The 27,868-nt window shown below is 38.1% G+C and overlaps 1 protein-coding gene across 1 annotated transcript in view; it reads right to left on the bottom strand.

Moving 5' to 3' along the window:
• LOC122794923 (probable ATP-dependent RNA helicase DDX60) overlaps positions 1–27,868 on the bottom strand; it is a 2,818,219-nt gene that overhangs the window by 1,942,014 nt on the left and 848,337 nt on the right. The window contains exon 11 of the mRNA XM_044063516.1: positions 5,580–5,692. Within this exon, the coding sequence (XP_043919451.1) occupies positions 5,580–5,692 (113 nt within the window). The remainder of the gene's footprint in view (positions 1–5,579; positions 5,693–27,868) is intronic.

Below are 27,868 nucleotides of genomic sequence, written 5' to 3'. Positions count from 1 at the left end.
TGTGATTTACTATTTTTTGAATGCTGTTATTGTCACAAAGTTCATTTCTTAGTTAAAATTCATCATTCATTTTTTTGAGTGCGGTTAATTTTATATATATCTATATATATATATATATATATATCCATATATATATATATATATATATATATATATATATATATATATATATATATATATATTTATATCTATCTATACACACACACACATATATGTATATATATATATATATATATATATATATATATATATATATATATTCAGTTTCTTACAGACTGCTTTGTCATGAAGGATCTGATTCCCTTTAACCTCCTACTCATTTGCAGAACAAATGGTTCTTCAAACACCCATTTAATGGAACTAAACCCTCATACACAGATACATCAGATATACTGCTATGACAGATTCATATCACAATGTATCCGCTACCTCTGAAACAAACTTCCACTACATGTCAAGCACAGTTGTACCCTTGCCACTTTTGAGACAAACCTAAAGAAATCGATGGGCTGCCTCTAATTCTCCCCAGCTCTATCTTGTGCTGCCTTCCTTGAGGATGGAGGGAAATTTCTAATATGATTAGTGGCTAGGCATGTAATGGTATAAATGATAATTTCCATACCCTGAATACCACACTAGAAACCTGAAACCTAACACCTATTCAATCCTTGTAAACTGCTAAACTGTACCAAACTAAAGCCTAAACACAGTAGATCCTTCATTCTTTATCGTGAGGCTTGTTATATGGAATAGCCTTCAAGGTGATCGGAAAACACTTTTAGTAAACCAAGAAATTCAAAAGAAATTCAAATCATGTCCATTTAACTTTGCAAGATGTAATTGTTTTTCCCTTTAGACGGTTGCTACCTGTATCGAATAATAACCACACTAATTAACCTGTCTAATATATCTCTCAGTTGTTAAGAATGTTGCCGAACATCTAGATTTTTACCTCATATTTCTGTCTGTTCTTGAAAAAATTTGATTTGGCTTTCTGTAAATAACAGAGAACTGAAGTCACTAATTAATGAAAAATATCTGAAGTTCAGACTTTATATCCTTTAGAAAAAATGCTTGCAATAATGCAAAACCTGTTATTCTAGAAACTTTCTAAGTTTATAAGAGCAACATTTAAAATCTGTCCCTGATTGTGAGACTTTATTCCCCATTTCTTTTTCACAATCAGAATTATGCCCAATAGAAGACAGTCCAGCCTGCACAATTTGTATAATAGGCTCCCTATCCATGTGAAGCAGAGTTTCTTCCTAACCCAATTCAAGTACAACCTGGACAACTGGATGGGGAACAGGAAATTCATCCTTGGTTTGGTACCTATGTCTTTAATGGACACAGGCAACCTATAAACAGTTCATCTCATAAGTTTATAGGTTCGTAAGTGGGTACTAGGCTACCAGCCCAAGGGCCTGAGTAAGTCTAGCCAACAAGGTTCCCTGGCTTTCACCACCCAATAGTTATTTTCCTGTGCCCCTGTCAAGCAGAGCCACAGAAGTGGTCCCCAGGGTGAATTTCCCATTTCCTATCCACTCATCAAGATTCTTCTTGAAGAGTGCTAATGAGGAGCTATGTTTGATATACATGGGTAGCTTGTTCCAGAGTATGGGAAGTCTATGGGACAGGAATCTATCCCTCCAGCAAGTTCTGTTTATTGTGGTGATAAGGTTTAGGTCCCTAGAGCATGTAGCTCAGAGGGATTGGGATTTCTTTAAGTGGAACATGTCCAACAGCTTTGGGTTTGACATAGCTTTGTATATTAGGGAGAGATCACCTCGGAGTAGCCGATATGCTATGGAGTAAAGCTGGAATTTTTTGAGACGGTCAGCATAGGGGATCTATTTGAGGCTGGTAATCCTCTTTGTGAGGTATTTCTGTGGCCTTTCCAGTTGTTGTAGATGTCTTGTGAGGTACATTCCAAAAGGGTCATTGAACTCTATAATGGGTCTAATTAGTGATGAGTAGAGGGGAACAATGACTTCTTTTTTCCTGGATGAGAACCCATTCATGATGAGGTGTGCCACATAGAAGGATTTCCTGACCACGGTGGCGATGTGATTATCAAAGGAGAGACTACTGTCCACCTGGGCCCCAAGGTCTCTTATCACACATTTAGTGTTACGTAGACTGCCGCTTATGTGGGAGTTCATGGGTACAGAGTTTTTACATAAAGGGATGACAATGCACTTTTTGGCATTGAGTTTGAGGGCATGGCTCTGACATCAGGCATCTGTCTCAGTGATGCCCTTCTGTAGGATGTCCACATCATTTGGGGACTTGACTATGGCTCCTAGTTTGCAGTTATCTGCAAACTTTGTTAGCCAGAGACCTTCTGTGTTAGCCTGTACTTCAGTCAAGTAGATACCAAACAGGAGAGATCCCAGGACTGAACCCTGTTGTACTCCACTTGTCACTGGTTTGAAGTCGGATTTGGAGTCTGCAACTTTTACAGTGTGGGTTCTGTCAGTGAGCCAGTTGGCAACCCATCTTGTGACATAGTGATTTATAACTAGTTTAGTGAGTTTATCCATAATTCCAGAATGGGGGATGGTGTCAAAAGCCTTGGCGAGGTCAAGATAGGCTGTGTGAACCACCTTACCCTCATCTACGGCTTTGGTGACTGCTTCAAAGAAGTCAATCAGGTTCAGGAGACATGATCTGCCTTTCACAAACCTGAACTGAGTAGAGTCCAGAGTTTGGAGGTTACCAATGTCTTTGTTTATAAGTTCCATGATGATACATTCCATGGCCTTGCAGATTAATGGGACAGTAGTTCCTGGGGTCTGTGGTGGCTCCACCTTTGTGGAGTGGAATAACTGTCACTGTGCGCCATTCAGTGTGCACAAAGCCTGATGTGAGGCTATGACTGAATATGGTACTTAGGTGGGGATCCAGTTCATTCTGAAGTTCATGTAAAACGTAGCCTGGGATGTTGTCCAGTCCCATGGATGCTGTGTTCTTGGCTTTAGAGAGTGCAGTTGTTACCTGTGTAGTTGTGATTACAAGGACTCTGCATTCTTCCGATATAGATATGGGCCCTTTAGGGGGTGGAGGGGAGTAAAGTTAGCACTGAACCTAACTGCCAGGATGTTGGCAATATCAGTTGGTTCTGTAATTTTCATGTCATTCTGCTGTAACTCAGTGCAGATCTGGGTGTTGCCACTGAGATTCTTGACATAGCTATAGAATGCTTTGTGGTTGTCCTTAGAATCAGTGGTGATTTTGTTTTTGTAACTAGCTTTGGATGATTTAATGAGGGATCTCAGCTTCTTACTGAGGCTGACCAGGGAGCTCCTCTACTCATGGGATTTTACTCTCTTTTGCAGCAGTTTCTTCCTTCTGTTGTAGAGTTTGTTTATGGCAGGGGACTGCCAGATTGGCTTCCTTTTTTTTGGAAGATAGCATCATTCTGTTAGGGATAGCAAGATCCATGCACTCGTGTAAGTGTGTAGGATTCAGCAGTCATAACTGTATTGTCCATCTGCATGATTGTCATAAAGTTTGCCACTTCTGCCTTAAGAAGCATGAAGTTGGCTTTGCAGAAATTTTTTAAGGTGGTTTCCTTAATGGAGGGGTGGGGGCAGGTTGTGGATATCTTGGGTGATTAGCTGATGGTTGGATCTGACCAACAAGGAGTTGACTTCAGGTGTGGAACACCAGTCACTCATGTTGGTAATGATTAGGTCTAGGATATTGTTGCACCTGGTGGGGGTGTGGATAAGTTCATCCAGGGTATTGGAATTTATGAATTCCAGAAAGAGTTGAGCAAAGGAGTTGGTGCATGGGTAGTTTTCCCAGTTAATGGTGGGGTAGTTGAAATCACTCATTATTAGAGTGTTTGGTTGAACCCTATTATTTTCCAGTATATCAAGAAAAGAGAAGTAGGAATCCTGGGGCATAATGGGAGATCTGTAGCAAGCTACAATTTGGATTGCAGTTTTGCCCAGAGTTAGTTGCACTTGGATAACCTCTGATGCATTATGCTGAGCAACTAGCCTGGAGGTGTGGATATCCTTAATGTATATGGACACACTTCCACCTTTAGTGTTCCGGTCCAGGTTAGATGGCCAAAAGGTGTGGTATGAATTATAGCCTGGTAATGCAGGGGTGCTATATGGAGCCTTGAACCAGGTCTCATTCACTGCACAGATATCGATGTTCTCTATTTTAAGGAGTGCCTCAAGTGAGGTTTAGACTTCAGTAGCATTACCCTCGGTTTTTGCTTGCCTGTACCTGTTACAGTGGTGAATTTGCCATTTGAACCTTGCCTAAAAAAGGCACTATAGGGTTGGCAAGAGCCTTAGCCAGTATCTGGAATCCCAGGGGCGACAGGTGCAGGCCATCTCTGGCAAAGCACCGTGGTCTATCGACCATGTCACCCCAAGCAGACAGATACTGGATGCCATTAGAATGACACCAGAAGCTTAGCCAATTGTTGAAGTCAATCATTTTGTCCCTGTACTGTGGTATCATTCTGGGTGGTATCTGTATTATTTGGTATCTCCCAACGCCGCAACTTGTAAATGTTTCATCTCCCAAGCCCCTGCTTACACTTATCAAGGGTATCAGAACTTGTCACAGATTTGGGATGCATGGCTAGACTTAAAAAGGCCCTTGTGGTTGTTAGCCTAGTAAACACCCATGAATCTATGAACCTATGAACTTTACTTTTTCACCACTATACTATAAGCCAGGTCACTGAATAGTAGAGTCAAAGCTAAGCTCTACTTTTATGGATAGCATTGGCTATATCTTTATATACCATTCAACTACTCACCCTCATTTTCATTTTGTGTGTGTGTGTGTGTGTGTGTGTGTGTGTGTGTGTGTGTGTGTGTGTGTGTGTGTGTGTGTGTGTGTGTGTGTGTGTGTCCTTCACAATCTATCTACTTACTTTTTCATCATGCTATGGGCTGTTATTTTGAATTACCCAGTATAATTACCCAAAAATGGTTATGCTTTTAATACCAGGTTTTATATTTAACTGATAGTAGCTGTGCTACAGTTAGTAATGTTTAAATGGCAACAGAATGCTCCATGCAATATTTTTCTCAGGATAATACAAGACATTTTTTCCTATGGTATCCTGTCAGGAATCCGGGGGTGCCATACTTGGTACAGGTTCTCATTATGTAAAAGCACCACCATGTCATAACACTCTGGGGAAGTGTCTATTTCCTCCGGTAAGAAGCTGGCACACACCTCTGCTACTGACATCAGCATTTGCGGCTCCCTTTAGACTAACTCCTCCTCCTACTGAGGGTTATAGCGCTATCAGAAGTTTGAGGCAGTGATTCATTATCAGTAGATAAGCTCTGCTGTACTACCCAACATTTTGGAAAGTGGGCCTACATCAGAATAAAAGTGCAATACAGTAAAGGTGATATTCAGTTGAACAAACTCTGTCAGTGTTTCAGTCTTATCCTTTTCAGCTGATCTTTCTGTCAGGCGTATCTCCCTAATGAAGCACTAAATTCTAATAATGTGGGAATAGCTGGAACCAGAAATTTATGCTATATTGTACTTATTTACATCTTCAGGAAAACTATAATTGTAAAAGTTCTTACCATTATCACATGCTGTTCTATCATACTCATCAGATAGTGGTTTCATACTATTCCAGTGGAACAGTTCATCAAATTCTTTTGATTTAGTTAGAGACAAAACAAGTGGATCATCACTGAAAAAAAGACAATGGAAATTATTTTCTAGATGACGTTAGCATTTTGTCAGTCTATGTGCTTGACACTATGTTGTGATGAATATTAGAGGAAACTTGGAATAACTGTCCTCACGGATTTTTCTTAACTATAAAAGTCTGTGGTAGTGCATAAGTTTCAGAGACAAGTATCCTTCCGTACATAGGTGTACTGTTATTAAACAAAAAATAAAAACAACATAATGAAGTGGGTTAATACATTTATACAATTAGTACAAGCATGCTTCATGATTTTAATGTATTTTTGTTAATGTAGTTAATAACAGATGATGCAAAACCATTTGTGGATTTATCTGGGTATTAAAAAAAATGGAAAAAGTTATTTTTTCTCTCTTGTATTTTGAGTTGCTTTATTGACTTTTAATATTGTATATTGTGATTCATTTTCTTTACACTGTGTTTTACTTGTTTTTTGCTTTTAATTGCATATTTAAACTATGAAAGCAACCTCAGCTGTGTATCTTGTGAGTCACACAGAAATTAAGTTTTTCCCCACTTTTTTAAACTCAGCTGTCTTTCTAGCTGTCTGCCCCTTAAGCTAATTTGACCATACAGCTCATTCCCTCTCCTCTTTCATTGGCTGTTGTAAGAACAAAATTATCATTTTGTGAAATCATTCCCCTTCAACTATTTAAATTTATTTGCCATCCCACTATATTCCATAGAACCAGAATACAAAGTGCTCACCCCTTCCAATTTATCTTGATCTTTTTAAAACTAGTGGTTCTCTACTTACATAGCTAAAGCTTAAGTTACCCCTCTTTCATAGCTAACTGCTTAGTGCACACTGCAGCTCTTAGGGTATTAACCCATTTTCCATCTTATCTTTAACTTCTACAACATCTACTCCAGGGCCACCAGTTACTGGACAGCCCACATTCTGCCTCTCAGTAATCATCCTGGAATTAGCACTTCTGTTGTGTTCCTATGAGAGACGGAGCATAAGAACATTATTGCCTGGGGGCTGCTGATCACTGGAAAGCCTAATAACTGCTCCATAGGTGCCACTTTGGAATCTGTGCATATATTTTGCTCCTGGTGAGAAGGAGCAGAGTGCATAAATTCCTGACTCTTTCTGGTTGGGAAATGAGTGTCTGTGCTTGACCTTTCTAACTGATCTGGTTGCTATTCAAGGCATCTAGCAGGAAAAGGCTACAACAAGCCTACAGACCCTTACATCATCTAGGACAAGACTGTGGATCACCAAACAGGCTGTGGCCTGCTTCTCATCTTGTGATTGGTGTTACTATTTTGCTTCTGGTGAGATAAGAAGCAAAGGAGCATTGTATCCCAGCAGAGTGAAGCTGTGGTGAGACCAGTACTAGTAATAGGCAGCAGCTATTCAGTTGACTCCCGTTTTCATAAGTCCTGACAAACTAATTCTTTCTTTTCAGTAAGTACTGCTTGCTTTGCTTCTAACTTCAGAACACCTGCCTAAATACTTCATTCATAAATCATCAGGCTCTACTTATTACTTTCCCCTTATGTGTTTAACAGTGCCCTCTATAGCCACAGATGCCTTGAGTTGACATTTTTCCTGTAAAATCACCATTGAAATTTCACCAATACCTAATTGCACTTAGGACAACCAGCTTGCAGTGACAAGCACTGCCCCCAGAGTTGTAAACCGAATCCTCCTGACATTACTTCACATTCTCACTCCAACTGTCTAATCAATAAAAAAGGATCTGTTGCCATGGGTTATGAACTTTCCCACTATCTCCGTTATCAGCTTGGTGGATATGGTCATCCTGAGGCAATGTAGAAATTGCCTCACATTTACTGGCAACCAACTAATTCTCAATGAAACGGATATAGTATGTGAGAGGTGTATTTACAGAATGTCACTGGAGGCAAAGCTCTCACATAAAGGCACTCCTAATGTCAATAGGTTGTCAGTAGTACACATGCTACACCAATCTCACACAATTCAAAGCAAATGCATAGACCCACATATGCTGAGGCACTTAAATGTAACCTTCCTAAACCCCAAAGACCTCCTAAACAAACTACACATAACAAACACCCTCAGCAACCCCGAATGCACTCTTTAAAAACAACACCCACATCAACACGTACAGCCACATTTCATGGAGCGTCTACTTCTACGTCCAAAAGACAAGCTACCACAGAATCTAATAGTCTAGTCAATGACGACTCCATTGGGAAACACCCTGATGTCCCTCGCACCAGGCTGAGTAAGGAAAAAGTCACGGTCACTTGCTTATCAGGGGCCAGTATCCACCACATTACCCACGCACTCAGGTCACTGAACCACATGTACCAATATGACTCAGTCATAATCCATGTGGGTGTAAATGACCTGAGATGTGCCTCTGTAGACTATATGAAGAGAGACATCATGGAGTTCTCAGAATATGTGTCCCAGGCTGGTATGGTCTAGCACAGAGTAGCAAAGTAAGAACAAAAGAATACTGACTTCATTAACTGGCTTAGTTTCTGGTGTCATTCTAAGAAGGTGCAATATTTGTCACCATGTAAGAAGATGGTGAACAGATCATACTGCTTTGCCTGCTTCTCTTCTTGGGACTTTTGAATATTGGCTAAAACACTGTCCTCCCCCATTAGTGCCTTTTTTAGGCAATGCAAAGTACTTCCAACACAGGATCATAGGATCATAAGAGTTTACTAGGCTATCGACCCGGAGATCATTTTAAGCCTAGCCGGTTCACCCCAATGTAATACCACAGAAACTATAGTCAATACCCAGGACTGCATTTAGTAATGACTGCCCATGTCCAAGAGGGTTGTGGACATTATCCCTGGTAAGAATTTACAGTGCCCAATCCACTCGTCATGGTTCCTTTTGAACAGTGTCATAGAGGTGTTCTGCTTCACATGAACTTGTAGCCTATTTCAAAGATGTGGCAGTTGCTGGAAGACAAATCTGTCCCTCCAGCATGTCCTATTCAAGTCGCAGGACATATTTAGGTTCCCTGGAATGGGTAATTTTAGTCCCGTTTGATTTATGGATGTGTAGCAAATACATCAGGTTTGGGTCTGAGATTGCTCCGTAAGCCAGGCATAAGTCTCCTCTAAGATGTCTATATGATACAGAGTATAGTGACAGGGACACCAGTCAGTCTGTGTAAGGCATGTGCTGGAGTCCCTTGATCTTCTTCATTAGAAACCTCTGAGGACTCTCCAATTGCTGAAGAGGTTTTGCATGGTACATGCCAAAAGGGGTGTTATACTCAATTATGACCCTGATTAGTGACGAGAATAGAGGGGTTATAACCTCCTCTGCTCTAGAGGTGATACCTTTACTGATCAAGTGTGCTATGTAGAAAGCCTTCCTTATTACAGTAGACATATGGTGGTCAAAGTTAAGGTCACAGTCAACTTGTGATCCCAGATCCCTTACCACTTCATAGGTACTTAGGGTATTGTTGTTGATTTGATAGTGTGAAAGGACATTGTTTTTGTCAAATGGAACAATGATGCATTTCTTTGCATTCAGTTTGAGACCATGACTAAGACACCAGTTGTTGGTCTGTGTAAGACCCTCCTGAAGTATGCTGACATCATTTGGGGATTCAGTAACTGCACTTAGTTTACAGTCGTCCGCAAATGTAGTCAGCCACAACCCCTAAGTTTTGGCCTGAACTTCTGAGAATTATATTCCAAACAGTAGGGGGACATACGCTGACCCATGTGGCAACCCACTGGTGACAGGTCCTCTGGTTGATATAGAATCACCCACTTTGACAGTATGTGTCTGGTTTGTTAGCCAATTTGCAACCCATCTTACAACAAAGGGACTTACATTCAGTTTGCTAAGTTTTTTATCAGTAATGCCTGAGTGTGGGATTGTGTCACAAGCCTTTGCCACATTGACGTATGGTGTGTGCAGAGATTTGCCTTCGAGAATGGCCCTGGTCACATTTTTAAAGAAATCCACCAAGTTTAACAGACAGGATCTGCCCTTGACGAACCTGAATTGGGTTGGATCCAGGGTTTAGAGGTCGCCTATTGCTTAATTAATGAAGTCCATTATGATACATTCCATGGCCTTACAAATGAGACTGGAGGGGAATATTCCACAGGAACAAAGCCTGTGGTTAGGCTATGATTGAATAGGGAACTTAATGGTATTACTAGTTCATGTTTTAGCTTGTTTAAAATACAACCTAGGATGCCGTCTGGTCCCACTGAGGCTATATTTTTTTGCCTTGGACAAGACTTTAATGACCTGCTCTTCAGATATGTAGGGTGGGGGGAAAGTTGTGGGGAAGATTTGTGATAAGATTAGAGGGGATAAGGAAGTGAAGTTTTCACCAAATCTGTCCACTAGCAGTTTGCTGTCTCTGCAGGGTCAGTGTGTGTGATACCATTAGTCACAAGTTCAGCACATACTTAGGTCCTACCTTTTAGGCTTTGTATGTCCCAGAGACTTCCCATACTTTGGAACAAATTACCTATCTATATCAAACAAAGCTCCTCATTAGCACTCTCCAATGAAAAATCTTGATAACTGGATGGGAAATAGGAAATTCACCCCGGGGAACACCTCTGTGGCTCTGCTCGACAGGGCCACAGGAAAATCATTTTCTTAGGTGGCGAAAGCCAGGGTGCCTTTTTGGCTAGGCTTATATAGGCCCTAAAGCCAATAGCCTAGTACCTACCTATGAACCTATGTATCTGTAAAAGGCCTTATGGTTATACTTGGTTGTCCTAGCTAGGTTATTCTCAAAGATGCCCTTAGAGGAGTTGACATGTTGTCTTTTTTGTCTGTTAAGGCTGAGGAGGGTGCTTTTCCCATTGTTGGGGCCTAGCTTGGTTTTCTTGGACAACAAATGTTTGCATTTGTTGTAAAGTATGTTAATGCTGGATGTCCAACAGGGTGGCTTTTTTACTTGGGGCTCTGGCTTTGATTCTCTCTGGAACAGCTAAATCTATGCACTTATGCAAGTGACTGTACACGGCTTTAGTGTAAGCTTCTGTTCAGTTACCATTTCCAGCTGGGGGTGGGGCTTGGAATGCATTTATACCTACCCCTAGGAAGGTATAGTTTGCCTTGGTGAAGTTATTTAGTCTGATTTCACTCCTTGTGAGTTCTGGTGATAGTGCCAGCTTGAAGCCGACTCATTTGTGGTCATATTTAACTAATGAGGGTCCAACAGCTGTGGTAGTACATTTGTTTGACATGTTAGTGAGGAACAGATCTAGCATGTTTGTTCCCTGTCGGGGTTTGATCAATTTGTTCCAGGGCATTTGAGTTAATAAAAGTCAAGGAACTTCTGTGATATGAGTTTGGGCTAGAGTAGGTTTCCCAGTTGATGGTGAGATAACTGAAACCCCCCACAACCAGAGTGCTCAGCAATATTTGGATTGACTGCAGTTTGGTCAAGTAGGCTTCATGCGCATCATGGCCCATGAAGGGGATCTATAACGGGCTATGACTTGAATACGGTCTTACCCACAGTAACCTGAACTTGGAGTAACTCCATGGAGTTGTCCAGTCTAACTAGACGGGAGGTGCATTTATCTCTAATATAGATGGAAACACCACCTACTTTGGTTCTTACATGTTTGTTTTGTGGTCTGAAGGTGTGGAAGGCACTATAGCCTTACAAGGCTGGGGTACTCTCTGAGGCATTGAACCAGGTTTATGTGACTGCACAGATATCTACATCTTCCAGTGACAGAAGTGCTTTCACGGTGTGCAGTTTTTGGTTTAAACTCCTAGTGTTTAGCAGCATAACTCTTATTTTGTTATGGTTGGCAAATTTCACATCAGTAAGTTTGCTTTCGAGACCTTGCCTAAAAAAAGGCACTATGGGGGAGACAAGAGCCTTTGCCAGCAGCTGAAAGCCTAGTGGTGCCAGGTGCAAACCGTCTCTTGCAAAGTATTGAGGTTTGTCGATCGTGACTTCCCAGGCTGAACGAAACTGGATACCCTTCGAATGACACCAAAACTAATGGATCCCCTTTGAATGACACCAAAAACTAAGCCAGTTATTAAAATCAATCATTTTTTTTTGTTTATACTATAGCATCATTCTAGGTGAGGGTAGTATGCTGCTCAAGGCTAGGGACCTGCCTGGGACACATATTCAGAGAGCTCGATCATGTCTCTCTTCATATAGTCCAGTGAGGTATGTCACAGGTCGTTCACTCCTACATGGGCTATGAAAGAGTCATAATGATACTTGCTGCTGAGAGACCTGAGTGTATGCATGATCTGATGAGTCCTGGCACCAAACAAGCAGGTGACTGTGACTTTCTCCTTGCCCAAACTGGTGAGTGGCACATTCATGTGTCTCACTATAGAGTCTCCAACGACAAGAAAATTTACCTTTTGAGGGTTACGCCTTATGGTCTTGGTAGGTGAGACATCGGTGTTGCTATGTGTAATGGGTATTGTGGGAAATGTGTTAGTTGTAGCAGTCTTGTGTTTTGGCAGTCTCTGGTGTTTTGGTAAGTTTTTGACAGAACCTCCGCATATCTTGATTTATGTGTTTGATGCATACTATGTGTAAAAGTAGTGGTACTATGTGCATTGAGTAGTGGTGAGTGGGTTGGCAACCTCTACAGTGTTACTGTTTCAAGTGCGAGAAAGCAGGGATTCAAGATTTTTGATGTGGATACATCTCTTGCACTCTGCGGTATTAGTAGAGGATTGTGAGTGTACATAAAGCAATTACTACACTGCCTCAGGAGACGCAAGTCAACAAGGCTGGGAGGAGAAACAAGGGTAGTCCAACTGTCCATAATACTAGGTAGAAGAACTGTTATCACAAAGGGGGGGGCTTTTTAGGACTGATCAAGGAGGTGCTCAGTAGATGGATATTGCTGCTGGGGAGGTTTTGCTGGTGGTTTAACAGGACACAGCTCACTATCAGTATTTCTTAGACAAGAAAAGTACTAAGGATGAGGACTACACTAATGTACTGCAGCTGCAACTAAGGGAAAAATTATTGAAGTTATCTGTCTGGCTATGGCACACAATCATGTGGTGCTGAGCAACGTGCAAACAAGCAGAAACAAGTTCAAACACTGGGCTTAAATACTGGAAGCTAATAACTTAAAAAAAAAAAAACTTAAAAAGTTCAAAAGGACCAGTGAGGGTGCATACTCCAAGACCTAGACCAACCACCCTTCACCAGACAGGTTCCAATCAGCACAGTTCTCTCACTAGAGTACAGAAAAGCCCATTCCAATCAAAGATAGTCTGGAAAATTTACTCAGAACAAGCAGCCACTAAAAACAGACCTACATACAGCAAACCTGTATCTTGACTATGCTACAGCTCCTAGCTACATTAATTTAGTTGGGGAACACTAAAGGAATGTTTAACACAGCAGACAAATAGCAGTGAGACACTAAAAAAAAATTTAAACAGCCAAAAAACAGCAAGGCGACTCTAAAGAATGTTTTAAACAGCAAACAAATCATTTATTTAAATACTGCTTGGCAGGAAAACAGAGCAAGCAGAACAGATTGCACTGCAAACAGTGAAATGTAAAGGCAATTACATAACAAACAGTGAAAACAGCAAAAAGAGCTTTGCAAATAGTGGAAACAGCAATAAAATACCATTTAACAGGCACAGTAAAGCAGATAATAGCAGTTTAATACACAGTATAGAAATACAGTATTAAAGTAGCTGACAACGATAAATAGTGCAGTAAATAGTATATTCAAGCAAAAAAAAAAAAAAAAAAAAAAAGACAACTTATGGTTTTTGGGAACCTCAGAAGCCTCTAGTCATCTCAGTTCAGAGTTGTGGTTAGTAGCCTACCTCAGTTCACCTCGGTACAATCAAGCAGAAACCTGCTCAAACCCAGGGCTTAAATACCAGAAGCTACAAAATTAAAAAGTTCAAAAGGGCCAATGAGGGTGGTTACACCAAGCCCTAGGCCAACCACCATTCACAAGATAAGTTCCAATCAGCATACTTCTCTCACTAGAGTGCAGAAGGGCCCTTTGCAATCAAAGATGGCCTGGAAAATGTGCTTAGAACAAACAACCACTACAAAAAGACCCAGATGCATCATATCAAAACCAAGAAAATGTAAAGGTGTTACTGCTCAATGCCATGAGTTTAAACACAAAACTCCACTCCATAGAAGCTCTGTTCACCCTACAGAATTCTGTCTGTGTGGGTCACTGAGAGATGTTTTAAAGCCACGGAGAGCACACCAACAGTGCAATGTTACAATGCCTTCCACACTTTTAAGACTAGCTACTACACATACAGGGACTACAGGTGGAGGTGTCTCCATTTACATCAAAAAATATATGTCAAGGATGGTCATACAGGACAATCCACTTGAGCTTCTCCATGTTCAAATCACCATAGGCAAAATCCAGTACCACTTCCTTGCAAGCTACAGGTCCCGCTCTATGACCCAGGAAACCCATACCATGTACTTAAACGTATTGGAAACACTCACCATCCAACCCAATACCATATTGAGTTTAATTACTGCATTACTAACTGAGAATCATATATGACACCAAATGGACAGGCACAAAGATTCCTGGATTTTGGAAACACAAACTCCCTGGACCAGAATGTCAATACACCAACAAGGGGGGCATCCTTACTGGATCTGCTCCTCACTAATACGAGAGAGTACTGTACATCTCCTAGTGTAATGTCTTCTCTGGTAAGGGAAGACCAGAAAATAGTCTCCTTTGAAGTAAAAATAAAGTCTGGAACCCCAGCTAACCCTGGAATATTCAGGAACTACTCTAAGGCTAAATTCTTATTCTTAAGTGATAATCTGGCAAAATTTCTAGCCCCTATAAACCCCGAGGACACTGCTCCCTGTGCAGAACTCTTCAACCCTATACAAGCATGCTAATAACTGTATAGAGGCAGCAGGAAGAAATAAAGAACTAACTCAAAAACAAGCCATCCTGGTGGAATCAATATCAGAAGGAAGAAAATCATGGCAAAAATTGGGAGGTGCAGTACCGAGCAGGATAAAAGCACTCTCATCAAACTAAACAAATAACTCAGAGGAAATAAAGTCTACCAAAGCCAAACTTGAAGTAAATTTGGCTGCCCAGGCCAAGGACAACCACAGGTATTCTTTAGGTATCTCTGTAACCTCAAAGGCAATACACAGTTGTGTGCAGATCTCATTGTAAATAGAACTACCTATACTGAGCAGAACTGCAAGTGGTCAAAACTTTCCCATATGATAAAAGAATGTCACTTGGCCTTGATAAATGTGCAAAAGCAACCTATAAGCAAGAAAGCTGCAGCAGCAAGAAAACATCAGCCTGGGATAGGAATGTGATATAAACGAACTTGAGCAAGAGGGAGTGTATAAGTATTTGGGAAATGATAAAGGATCAACAATAAAATATGAACAAATGAGAATAAGGCTTAGTAAGGAATATTTTAGAAGACTAAAATTAATACTGAAAACAGTGCTGACATCTAGGAACAAAGTCCACGGTATAAATCAAATTGCCCTTCCAGTCATAAATTACAGTTCCGGAGTGACTGACTGGCCCCAAAAGGTGTTGGATCAGTTGGACAGGAAAACAAGAAAGATGCTACATGCTTATCAAATGTTTTATAAAAGTCAGTGTATACCAAGACTATATATTCCCCATTCTGACGGAGGTATGGGCCTCCTCAAAATTGATTACATGTACAGATCTGCACTATTAGGAATGCATATATGTCTGTTGATATCATAAGACCCAAATGTAGTGAAAGTTTTAAAACATGAGGAGAATAAATCTAAGATGACTTCCTGGCTTAGTTTAGCAGAAGCATATTAGTGTCATGCAGGAATGAAAATCAAACCAAAAGCAGATAAAAATCAGGCAGCAACTGAATGTGCCAAAAAAAAAAACAAAAGAAAGAATATAAAGTGAAGAATCAGATGAGCAGGTAAGAAATGTGGAAAATGCATAAATATAGGTGCAAGTATAGAAAACTCTTTCAACAATCTCATGTTGATCAGGATCGAACACAGAAATGGTTAAGGAGAGGTGAATTCAAACCAAAAGACAAAAGGTTAATATTGGTGGCCCAAGATGGTGGACTACACACACACTGGTTTACAACATCCATTGAATACAAGGGAGAAACGGACAAATGTAGGTTTTGTAAAACAGAACTGGAAACAGTTACACATCTTGCTGCTGGTACTGTATACTGAAAGGCAGAATAATGTGGCCAAGACTACTGCAATGGGAATTGTGCAAACATTATAATACTGAAGTAGCTGAAAAACATTGGAAACATGAGCCACAAAGCATTATAGAAAATAATGAAGCTTATATCACATGAGATCACCCATTAGCAACAGTTCAAAAAATAGGTGCAAGAAAACCAGATATAGTAGTCCATGAAAAGAAGACAAAAGTAGCAATGGTCACTGAAACTGCTACACCAAGTGACTACAGTGTCTTATGTACAGAGAGACACAAAGTAATAAAATACCAGAATTTTTAGGCAGAAATGAGGGCAATGTGAAAGGATACCCAGACAGTTCCAATAGTAGCAGGAGCAATGGGTCTTATAAAATAGAATTTACAATTGTACTTAGATATGTTACCAGTACATGCAACTCAATAATATATTGCAATATTTGTCCAACTCTGTCCCAACCACCTTTCCGTACTACTTCTTTTCACTCTCCACACATTGCACCAAACCTATTTAATATTGTCCCTCACCTTTATTCCAAATGTAGGCTAATTAATTGCACTTCAACTCAAACAAAAACAAAATTACGTACAAGAATCCACTCCAAAAACCAAGTATGCATCATTCCCCAATATACCAAAATTCTTCTAGGAGGAGATATTCACCCTAATCCTGGCCCTACCTATCATAATGAACACAAAGATAATTCTGTTCCATATACTAATGTAACCCAACAAAAGCCAGTCCCCAACCCTGGTGATCTCATTTTTGCTGCAGTAAATGTTAGAAGTATAAGAAAACTGCTGAACTAAATGCCTGAATTACCCAGCATAAGCCTGATGCTCTCAACACAACCGAAATTTGGCTTAAACACAGCATAAATTACTATGAAGGTCTACCTCTGGGCTATATCATCCATAATGACCATATAAAAAAGAAAGGTGGAGGTATTGCTTTAATATTCTTCAATACCTAGCACATTTCCCCTTACAGCAAACCAACACCAAAATTCAGCTCAGCAAAGCTGCTTATTGCTTTCCTCAAAATTAACAATTATAAACCAATATTCATTACTGTCCTTTATAAACCCTCCTGGTGACAATACAGCTCTAATGAAAGATATCCTACATTGGATATCAATAACATTTCCACAAGAAAAAAAAAATTACTAGGTGAAGTGAATGTCAATTGTTTGACATAAACTATTAACTCCCCTACATCTAGCATGAACGTATATCGTTCCACACAACTAATTAAAAAACCCACACATTATAGCAAGACATCAAATTCTCTATTAGACTAGATCCTAGAATCATACTCTAGCAAATACTCCACCACAGGTACAATGTCAGACTCTCTCAGTGATCATCTCTCAATCTATATGACTAGACATCTCACACATCCAGTTAAACAGTATAGTTATAAAACAACAAATAACCTTTTCAAGTTTAACCCACAAATGCTCATTACTACACTATCATCTACTAACTGGAACTTCCTAAAAATCCTTCCCTTAGAAGATGCTGTAATTGAATTCAAATACAACTTTTATAAATAACCTAAATAGCCCTGCACTGCCTAGAAGAAAGAGACTGAAAACAAATAATGCAATTTGGCTATCCCAAAACAGTAGAATGCTTTGCAGTCAAACTAAAAGCAAATCATTGAAGACAAAAACCAAAATACTATAATAACTTCCAAAATAATAATAATAAACACAGCCCTCAAAAAATTTGGACATCCATTACAGAAATCTTACATCCTGACCAAAAATTCATCCCAAACCCCACTACCAATATCTCACCACTTGAAAATGCAAAACAGTTCAGTTCTTATTTTATAGATATATAGCATCTCTAACCAAGGATTCCTCAACACCTAATCCCAACCATATCCACTTTCACCTTCAAACCTGTGCCCACATCCTATACAAAACTACTATTAAACAAACATAAACCATGCTCTTCTTTAGCTGATGACCTTCCAAGCAAGTACCTACAAATAGCAACCAATAGCATTGCTTATCCTGTCTCAATCCTTATAAATAGGTCAGTCGAGGAATCCCATGTTCTGTTTCTCTGGAAAAAGTCACAAATTATCCTTCTGTACAAAGGAGGAAATTCAATAGAATAACTTTAGACCTACAGCAATCTTGTCTCCCCTTGCCAAAACACTTGAAAAATGTATTCAAAAACAATTGCTAGACTATCTCCTGTAAGAACTCCTGTCCCCTACACAACATGACTTCCACCCTCCCCACAGTACTAGCACTATATAGATACTGTCAATAAAGCTAGAAATAATGGCAAACTAGTCTCTTCCTTATTTATACAATTGTCTAAAGATTTTGACACAGTTTGTCCCAGCAAACTTCTTTTTTTAAACATTTTTATTAAAATTTTAACAAGAGCATAATCATTAACATAAAATGTAATACAGAAATTAAATGACAATACAAAAAACAAGAAACACAACAACTAAAGTATTTACAAACGTGTCCACTAGATAAAATTTACAAAAACCTTTTAAACATTTGAATTATTCTTGAAAGTTTGGTAACTGTTTGTCTAATAAGTCTTTTAACTTAGACCTTAGGTTATAAGATGAAGTTTTTCTGATGGATCTTGATTTAATGGTCATCTGTTCCAAGAGACATAATTCAGTTGTAATATTCCTGAATTCCATAAAAGAGAGAGAAGTCTCAGTCTTCCAATTTCTACTTATAACCTTCCTGACAGCTGCCAAAATGGACCACAACAAAGGATATATATATATATATATATATATTTTTTTTTTTTTTTTTACACAACCGGGAACCAGAGTATTAAACAGAGTCAAGGATTTGGATAAAACAAACTTATCTGAAAATAAAGCTTGAAGGAAACTATTAATATTATCCCAATATGATTTAAGAAATACACAATCAAAAAACATAAGAAAACAATCTGCCTTAGTCTTCAATTTACATCTCCAACACAAAACTTTTTTTCTTACTAATTAATTCCATTTTGTGAAGTGTAAAAAATGACCTGTACATAAATTTCCAAGAGAACAGTCTCCATTTAAGTGAAGAAGTAGTCAGCTTAGATGATTCCAATATTATTTTCTTATCATTATCAGTAGGTGGATTATTATCAACTTAAAGAAGTAGTTCCAATATTCTCCAAATACATTTTTGGTTCATTTCTAACTATTTTTAAGTAAATTCTGCTGTATAAATATAGTCAGAAGATTTAATAACTTAGAAACAGAAATTCTTGTACTTGGTGACATTAGGTCAATTTTATTAATCACAAACTGTCTACAGGATTGCATTTCCAACCACATATCCTTACTTAAGTCATATTTAATGATTAAATAATCTACAGAATTCAATTTGTTCTTGGTGAACAACTGAAACCAATAAATAAGATTTTTTTCCTTGAGTGTGATCATCTTAGCAAGATTTAAAGAAGAAATATTATTTATGTGAAAAAAATAGGAAAAAGAAGAAACATCCAGGCTTTATAGACTGGTTTTCTATAATAAAATTTCTAAATGTCTTTAGCAAATGTCTTTAGTAAAAGTGACATGTAGTATGAAATATGAATTTGAAGAGTATTTGTTGTAAAATAATCTTTTAGGACCCAAATAAACAATTTGTTTAATATTAACAATTTATTAGATGTGTTATTAATGGGCGGCCACAGTGGTGCAGTGGTTAACATTGTCGCCTCACAGCAAGAGGTTCTCTGGTTCGATTCTCGGCTGGGGTGCCTTCTGTGCAGAGTCTGCATGTCCTCCTTGTGGTCGCATGGGTTTCCTCCGGGTGCTCCAGTTTCCTCCCACATCCCAAAGACATGCTGCAGGTGGATTGGACACTCTAAATTGGCCCTAGGTGTGAGTGTGTGTGTGTGTGTGTGTGTGTGCCTTCTGTGGAAGGTTGGGTGCCGGGCTGGCAACTCAACACTGTAAAACTCCACTGCCAATCATGAGCAGACAGGTGATCCGCTATGGCGACCCCTAACTGGGAAAAGCTAAAAGAAGATGATTAGATATGTTATTAATATTAAAGCAAAGAGATTCTTTAAACTTTTTTCTATTTAGCAGAATGATGTTTATTAGTTAATAAACAAATAGTTTTATCACAGAAGAGCTTGAGTACAGTTCCAGATCCGGTAAACCAATTTCCCCCAGTAGACCAGTCTCTCATATGATGTGCTAGTGCTGCTCTGGGTTTATCTGGAAACCACAAAAACTTTGAAATCACTAAATTGAATTATGTTATATATGATTTAGGGGGCAATAGGGATATGGACTACACTATGTATAGCATCCTTGGCAATTTAATCATTTTAATTACATAAAGTATCTCTTCCATTGTAAGGGAGAGCTTATTACATTTATTTATAAGATTTTTTATAGAGGACAAACTATTGTTATAATTAAAGTTTATTATGTCCTTAATGTTATTAGCTAATACTATTCCTAAGTATGGTAACTTATCTGTTTGTACTAAATATTTAGTAAACTTCTCATTCCAATTATTAAGTGGTGCAGCAGTTCCATTGTCACCTTACAGCAAGAGGTTCTCTGGTTCAATTCTTGGCTGGGGTGCCTTCTGTGCGGAATCTGCATATCCTCCCTGCATTCATGTGGGTTTCCTCTGGGTGCCCCATTTTTCTCCCATGTTACAAATACATGCATCTGGAGCGTTTCTCCCCGGGCATCCACTGAAAATTGGCTTTGTTCCAAGTCGGACTTTCCTGGTAAACAAATGTTAAATTAATTAATTAATTAATTAATTAATTAATTAATTAATTAATTAACATTAGAATAATTAGGAAGTCCTTTTGTTTTACTATCATTAAAAACTAGACCAGATTTCATTTGAAAGTTTTCCATAGTTTCAAAAATACCAGAAAGAGAAGCATTATTTCATTTAACAGTAAGGAGGATGTCATCTGCAAACAGTTGAATTTTAGAAGTCATATCAAGACTTAATTTGAAGCCATCTATATCTGAATTCCTCCTTATAAAATTAGCTAAATGCTCCATAACAGTAAAAAACAAAGGAGACAAAGGGCAGCCTTGCTTAGTTCCTTTACATATTTGAATGTTTTGAGAAGTGTAAGTAACTATCTTGATATAAGCCTGACATCCTCTATAGAGATGGGTGATAACTTGTATAAGATTGTTAGAAAAATGTAGTTCTTCTAAAGCACAAAAAAGATAATCCCAATTAACAGAGTCAAAAGCATAATTTATACCCAAGGTAATTAGAGTTAAATTTGAATTATAAGCAGGATCAATTATGGTTAATACTCTCTTAATATTGTCATATATATTCTTATTTAAAATAAAACCTGTTTGGTCTCCATCAACCAAAAATGGAAGGAATGTCTTCAGCTTATTAGCATAAACAGGCATAAACATTTTTGTAATTTACGTTTAAGAGAAACTGGCCTATATGAGGAACATCTAGTAGGATCCTTATCGGTCTTTAATATTGTAGAAATAAAAATATATTTCCCAGAAGGAGGAACAGTGATTAGATCTTGACATAAGGAAAATACTTTTTGTAGTAGTCAAAGCTTCTTTGTGCATTATTTTATAAATTTCAGGAATAATTCCATCATTACCAGGAGCCTTACTTTGTTTTACAGTATTAATATGAAACCGAATTTCAGACATTGAGATTGGTTTATCAAGTGCATCAACCTTTAATTCTGATAATTTATTTTGGTGTATTTTTTAATAAAGGATCTAACTACTTCTTTAGAATATAATAAAATTGGGTTATGATTAATTTTATTAAAATGTTCTCTAAATTTCGTTAATATATCACCTATTTCAGTAACATTTTTCTTTTTATTAGGTAAGTAAATCTCTTTAATATGACTAAGTTTACTAAGTCTCTTAGTCTTGACAGCCAAGTTACTTAATGACTTGGGATTAATAGAAAAGTTTATAATGCGAACCTAGGTTAATCATTGTCGTATGATTTAAAATTTCTAAATATTTGCTATTTAAAGCATTAATTTCTTCTAATTTATTACTTTTACCTTTTTGGCTGAGCAGTTTTAATTTATAAAGTTTCTCTTGAAGCTCATTTATTTCTCTATCCCATTGCTTTTTCTTATTGGCATACCAACTAGTAATTCTCCCATACAAATAGGCTTTTAATGCATCCCATACATATATATCCGGTGCATCACAAGTACTGTTGGACTTAATAAAATGTGAATTTCTGATGTAATGAAATCCTTAAAATCTTTAGTGTGGTTATATAGACTGGAATTCTTTTAGTCTGAACACAATAGTTTAGACTAATTAGTAATTCAAAAGAAATAACATTATGATCTAAAAGGGGCCCAAAATTACTTTAACCTTACCCAAACTGTTAATCAACTGATTTGAGACATATATTCTATCAATTCTATAATATGTGCTATGTCTATGTGAAAAATTTGTGAAAAAGAGAGAATCTGGATCAGAAAAGTCATTAATATTTCTAATATGAAATATATCAGTAAAATCCTTCAAATTCTTGGCTGAAGGTAAAATTCTCCTTTTACTAGAAACATTAGTATCTCTGTCTATTAAAATACAACTAAAATCCATTGCTAAAATAATGTTTCCTTTAGATACTTGTACTATCTGATTTAAATGTCATTTAACAGTGTTAATCCCAATTCCTATAATCCAATAGATATTAGAGTATACATTTTTCTATTAAACTCCAACATAACTACACAAAACATGCCTTTATCACCTTTATATGTATCAATAACTCTAGTAATAGGTAAAGAAGTATTCCATAGTATAGCTACTCCTCTTTTCTTTTGAAAATGGTGAGAACTAGATAGCACAGAATAACTTCTAGTATTAAGTTTATCTATGTCAAATTGTGTGACATAATTTAAAGTTAGGTCTAGCAAGCGGGACTGTCTTTGCTGAATGTTCAAACTTGGGGACATCAGGAACATCATCAGAAATGGTAATGGAAGTTAAGACATGTTCTGGAACAAGAACATTGTCTGGATTGCTCTGAGATCTAGAGTCTGTATCATAGGAACAATGTTGCAATATTGGTTCTAATACAGGAAGAAGATGTCTGCAATTTCTCCTGTACTTCATACCCTCAGATTCCACAAAATAGGATCTTGGCTTGGTATACAAACCTGTTACTTGACCAATCTGGTCGAAACCTTTTGCTGTTTGTATCTTGATTGTATCTCCTTCCTTCAATTGATGAAGAAATCTCATTTTACCATAACTGGACATCTGAAAAGAAAGTTATCTGAGTAGTTCGGCTTTGATTGCTCTGTTGTTTAGCTTCAGGCCTCAATAAATTGGTGATAGGTAAGGTTGTTCTGGTTTGCCTAGATAAGTCTTTGAGCAGGTCAGCCAAGTACATCGTCACGGGGTATGTTTTTGAGATTGAGTAAATTCAAAAAGACATCGGTATTGTCAGGCTTTAACTTTTCTAGTAATTGCTTTGCACTCTGTACTGCACATTCAGCTAGTCCATTTGACTGTGGGTATTCAGGACTTCTAGTAACATGTACAAAGTCCCATTCTTTTGCAAATTTCTGAAACAATTGACTGGTAAATTGCGTGCCATTGTCAGAGATAAGCTTATGTGGACTACCATTAAATGAGAAATTATGTTTCAACTTAGTAATAACAGTAGTGGACGTTAGGTTAGGCAACAAATTTATCTCAAACCAGTTCAAATAAAGGTCAACCAACACTAAGTAATGCTGATTGTTCCACTTGAACATGTCAGTGGCTACTGTTGACCAAGTTAGTTAATGAACTTGACTTAAGTGAAGTGGCTCTTTTTTGCAGATGCAGTTAAGTACTACTGCATAGTGAACAAGAAGAAAGCACGTTGTCAATGTCTTTTGCTGAAGAAGGCCAAAATACTAGCCCTTTCATCCTTCTTTTGGTAGATTTGGAACCTGGGTGACCACGATGCAAAATCTGGATATATTCACATTGTAAGGAACCAGGACTGACAATTTTAGGATGTTTGAAAATAATGTAATTTCCATTAACATCTCATCTCTATAAGGAAAATAAGGCTGCACTTCAGGCGGTACACTGGATTGCTTTGATGGCCATCTTACCTGGATGAGTGTTTGGGCTTTTGCAAAACAGGATCAGTCTTTGTATGATCTCTCAGCTCACCAAGTCTAGTGGTAGAAAAATTACGCACTTCCATGACATTGAAGTCAAAATTCTCTGCATCAAGCTGTTCCATTGTATTTCTGGGTGAGCTGCATAAGGTATCAGACAGATAAAGAAGTTTGACTTTTGTATAGACCATTTTAAAGTTGTACTTTTGTAATTTTCGCATCATTCTTTGCAATCTTGCTGGAGCGGAATGCATAGGCTTCTTTAAAATAGTAACTAGAAGTTGATGATCAGTTTCAATCTGGATATCTCGACCATAAATTTGAGCATATTGCATTTCAGTTTGGGTAAGAGTTCTAGATGCATAGGTTACTAGTCTGCCCTCCTGAAGAATAACTGTGCCAAGACCAAACTGAAACATCACAGGAAAGAGTAACTGGCATATTGACATCATACTATCTTAGTGTAGGTAGAGTAGCAGTTTTCTGCTTAAGATCATCAAAAGCTCTCTGGTGCTGTTCTAGACAAGACCATGCAACATTTTTGCATGTCATCTCTCTTAAAGGTGTTGCCAGTTCACTGAAATCTAGTATAAGCTTGCCTAAATAGTTGACCGTACCAAGAAAACACTGTAGAGCTTGAACATTATCTGGTGCTGGCATCTCAAGAACAGCTGCTTGCTTAGATTGGTCTGGTTGTAAACCAGTGCTAGTAAGTAAATGACCTACATATGTGACTTCTGGTAGTCTGAATTTGCACTTTAGAGGATTGAGCTTTAAGTTCACTTCACATGTTCTGTCAAGAACTTTGCTGAGGTGTCTGTCATGCTCTATTTCACTACTGCCTCCAACCACCGAATCATCTATTATGGCACAGGGATAACCTGAAAAGATCTGCTCCATTGCATGCTAAAAGACTTCTCTTGCAGAATTTATTCCAAATAGCATCCAGAGAAATCTGTATCTTCCAAATGGGGTACTGAATGTAGTCAGTGGTGAAGATTTGCGATTAAGCATCAGCATCACTTGCCAAAATGAACTCTTTGGATCCAAAACAGAAAATACAGTGGCATTTGGTATCAGGGTTGTGACTTCCTTGACTGTTTGCATAGGATGATGAGGTCTCTTTAATGCCTTATTCAAGCTTCTTGGGACGATGCATATTCTGATTTTGTCTGAGCCTTTTTTGTGAGTTGCCACCAGAGACGACACCCATTCAGCTGGTTCTGTAATTGGACAAATTATACCTTTTTGCACCATTTTATCCAACTTGAGCTTTAACTCTGCTCTGCATGGCTATTGGAATTCTTCTTGCTGGCCTGACTTCTGGGTCTAACTTCATGGAATACACAACTGGAAGCTTGCCTAGCTTGTCATCAAAAACATCAGCATATTCTGAGAAAATAGCCTCAGTGAAACTGGAACTGGGACATGTGATATATGATGAACCTTATTAGTAAAGGAAAGCAAGTGCATTCTCAAACTATCTCTGAGACCCAATAATGACAGTACAGGTCTTTGGACTATAGAAAACAACAACTCGTAACTGGTCCCAGCCAAATAACATGAAAGCTCTACTGAGCCTTTGGTTTGAATTTCTTCACCTCCATAGGCAACACGTTTCACACAACTAGCCACATTGAGTTGTTTACCAGCCCTTACTTTGCCAAATGCTTCTGCTGACATAACATTATACTTTGAACCAGTGTCTACCTTGAGCTCATTGGGTTTACCATGGATCAGGACAGTACAAAACACTTTGCCCTTTGCTAATAAATCTACTGCATTAACCTTTTCACCAAATACTGATACTATCTATGTAGAAAGTAGGCTTGCAGCTCTCTATATGATCAACTTGCTTTTTTAAGTGACTCTTCTTTGCTACTGAGTGAGGTTTACTTGACTTGCAAAACTTTTGAAAATTATTCCATTTTTACACTTGTGACATTGCTGACCAAATGCTAAGCACTTTTCTCTTTTAGACTCATGACCACAATAACGACAGTTAACAATGAAGCTTGACTTGGGTTTTGCTGACTCACCCTTGTGCTGTACTGAGCATGCTCCTTTAAGTCCAAGAACTTGCTGGAAAACTACGGGACCTCCCTGTCACATCCTCAGGGGCTGCAGCTGCCATGTGCTTAGGCCTGTTTCTGCTTGCTGCATGCTGCATGCTGTCTACATTTGCTCTGGAGCCTGCTAAAACCAAGCTCTTGTCACTAGCAAGCATACTTGTGTGCTTTTCTGCAACTTCATGGATTTGACAAATCTCAATGGATTTGTTCAACGTTAAATCTCTTGTCACAAAGCAAAATCTTTCTCACAGCAACACTAGTAATACTACACACAAGACTTATTAGGTCATCTTTTAAATCACCAAATATGCAAGTATTAGCTTTGCTTCTCAATGTAAGCTGCAAATCTTTCTCCTGGCCTTTAGTCTCTTGTGTAAAACATTTGTCTGGGGGTTGCACATTTCACTGAATTTATGCTTTAAACACTTGGGGTGTTCCCTTGATTCAGCCTGAACAACAATATGATGTTTTCTTCCTTCTCCTGTATACACTGCTGGTGCATACACAAATGAACTCTCTCTATCAATGGCCTCTGACCCAGCTAGGTTTAGCAAAATGAATGCCCTGGTGCATGCTTATTTATCTGAATAAGCTTCTTGTATGAAAATATTGTACTCTTGCTCTAATATTCTCCATTTCTCTGCAATATTTTGATCAAACACAAGTGGACCTGCTCTGTGAAATGCCTCTGCCGTATTAACACATCAATGAAGGCTTTTGCAAGTATGGATGAACACATACACATACATATATATGCCAGAAATTTAAGCCAGTACTTGTAACTACACCCAACAGCACAATAAGCCTCTAAGTAATTGAACTCTGTGAAGTACTTTGTGAAATAAGTCTCAGTGGCACAACAACACTCTTGAAATTATTGTATTTCGAGAAATCACCTCTTATCTGTGTAAGAAACATTTCAAATAATTGCAGTGTGTAAATAAACAGGGCAGTAGAAGAAGTTCAGAGTAAGAAACATTTTGAAGTAACTGCACATTGCGAATAAACAGTACACAGCACACTGAAACACTTCCAAAATGGCTGTACTTTGCTAAATAACTCTTTATAGTGCAAGAAATACTCTGTAATGGCTTCCCTTTGCGAATAGACACACCCAACACAAGACACTTTTGGAAATGGCTGTATTTTGACTGCACTTCACAAAACAGCTGCACTTTGCACACAATAAACTTTTCAGAATAAATGCACAGTAATAAACATACACTATAAGCACTTTTACATACGCTGCAATACTTCAAATGACACTAGATATGCTATTCAGGGATTTAGTCAATGCAAAATAGTAGTTTATGCCAAAAAACATGCAGTTTCCTTGCTTTACTTATGCTTAATATGCCTTTCCTGCCCTTTATTATATTAATTTTGCCCATTTAATCTCTTTTCTTGTGCTCGTTTTACTCTAAACATGCTTGTTTTGCAATTCCGAGGTGACTCTGAACCTCCTATAGGCTTTTCTGATAATCGTTTTATCAAATATCTTAATTTTGAACATTTTGTTCAATTAATAAACTTTTTATGCTTTTTGTTTGCTTAATAAATATTCTGTGCTATTCATTTGCTTAGTAATGCGTTCTGTGCCCTTGTAATACTCTGTTTTATCTTTTCTAATAAAATAATCATCTGTGCAAGTTTTCATTACCTTTAGCTTGTTTCTGGCTCTTTTTTGCTCTTGTTTCTCTTATTTTACCTTCACTATTGATTCTGCACCTCGTATCTCTGAAAAGCAGTCTCTGGAATCCGGGTTCAGGCACCATGTCGTTCATCCGGTCAGGATAAAACA

Source organism: Protopterus annectens, chromosome 2.part1, assembly GCF_019279795.1.
Source record: "Protopterus annectens isolate FY-2018-M chromosome 2.part1, PAN1.0, whole genome shotgun sequence".
NCBI classification, from domain to species: domain Eukaryota; kingdom Metazoa; phylum Chordata; order Ceratodontiformes; family Protopteridae; genus Protopterus; species Protopterus annectens.
This window is presented reverse-complemented; position numbering and strand designations above follow the sequence as displayed.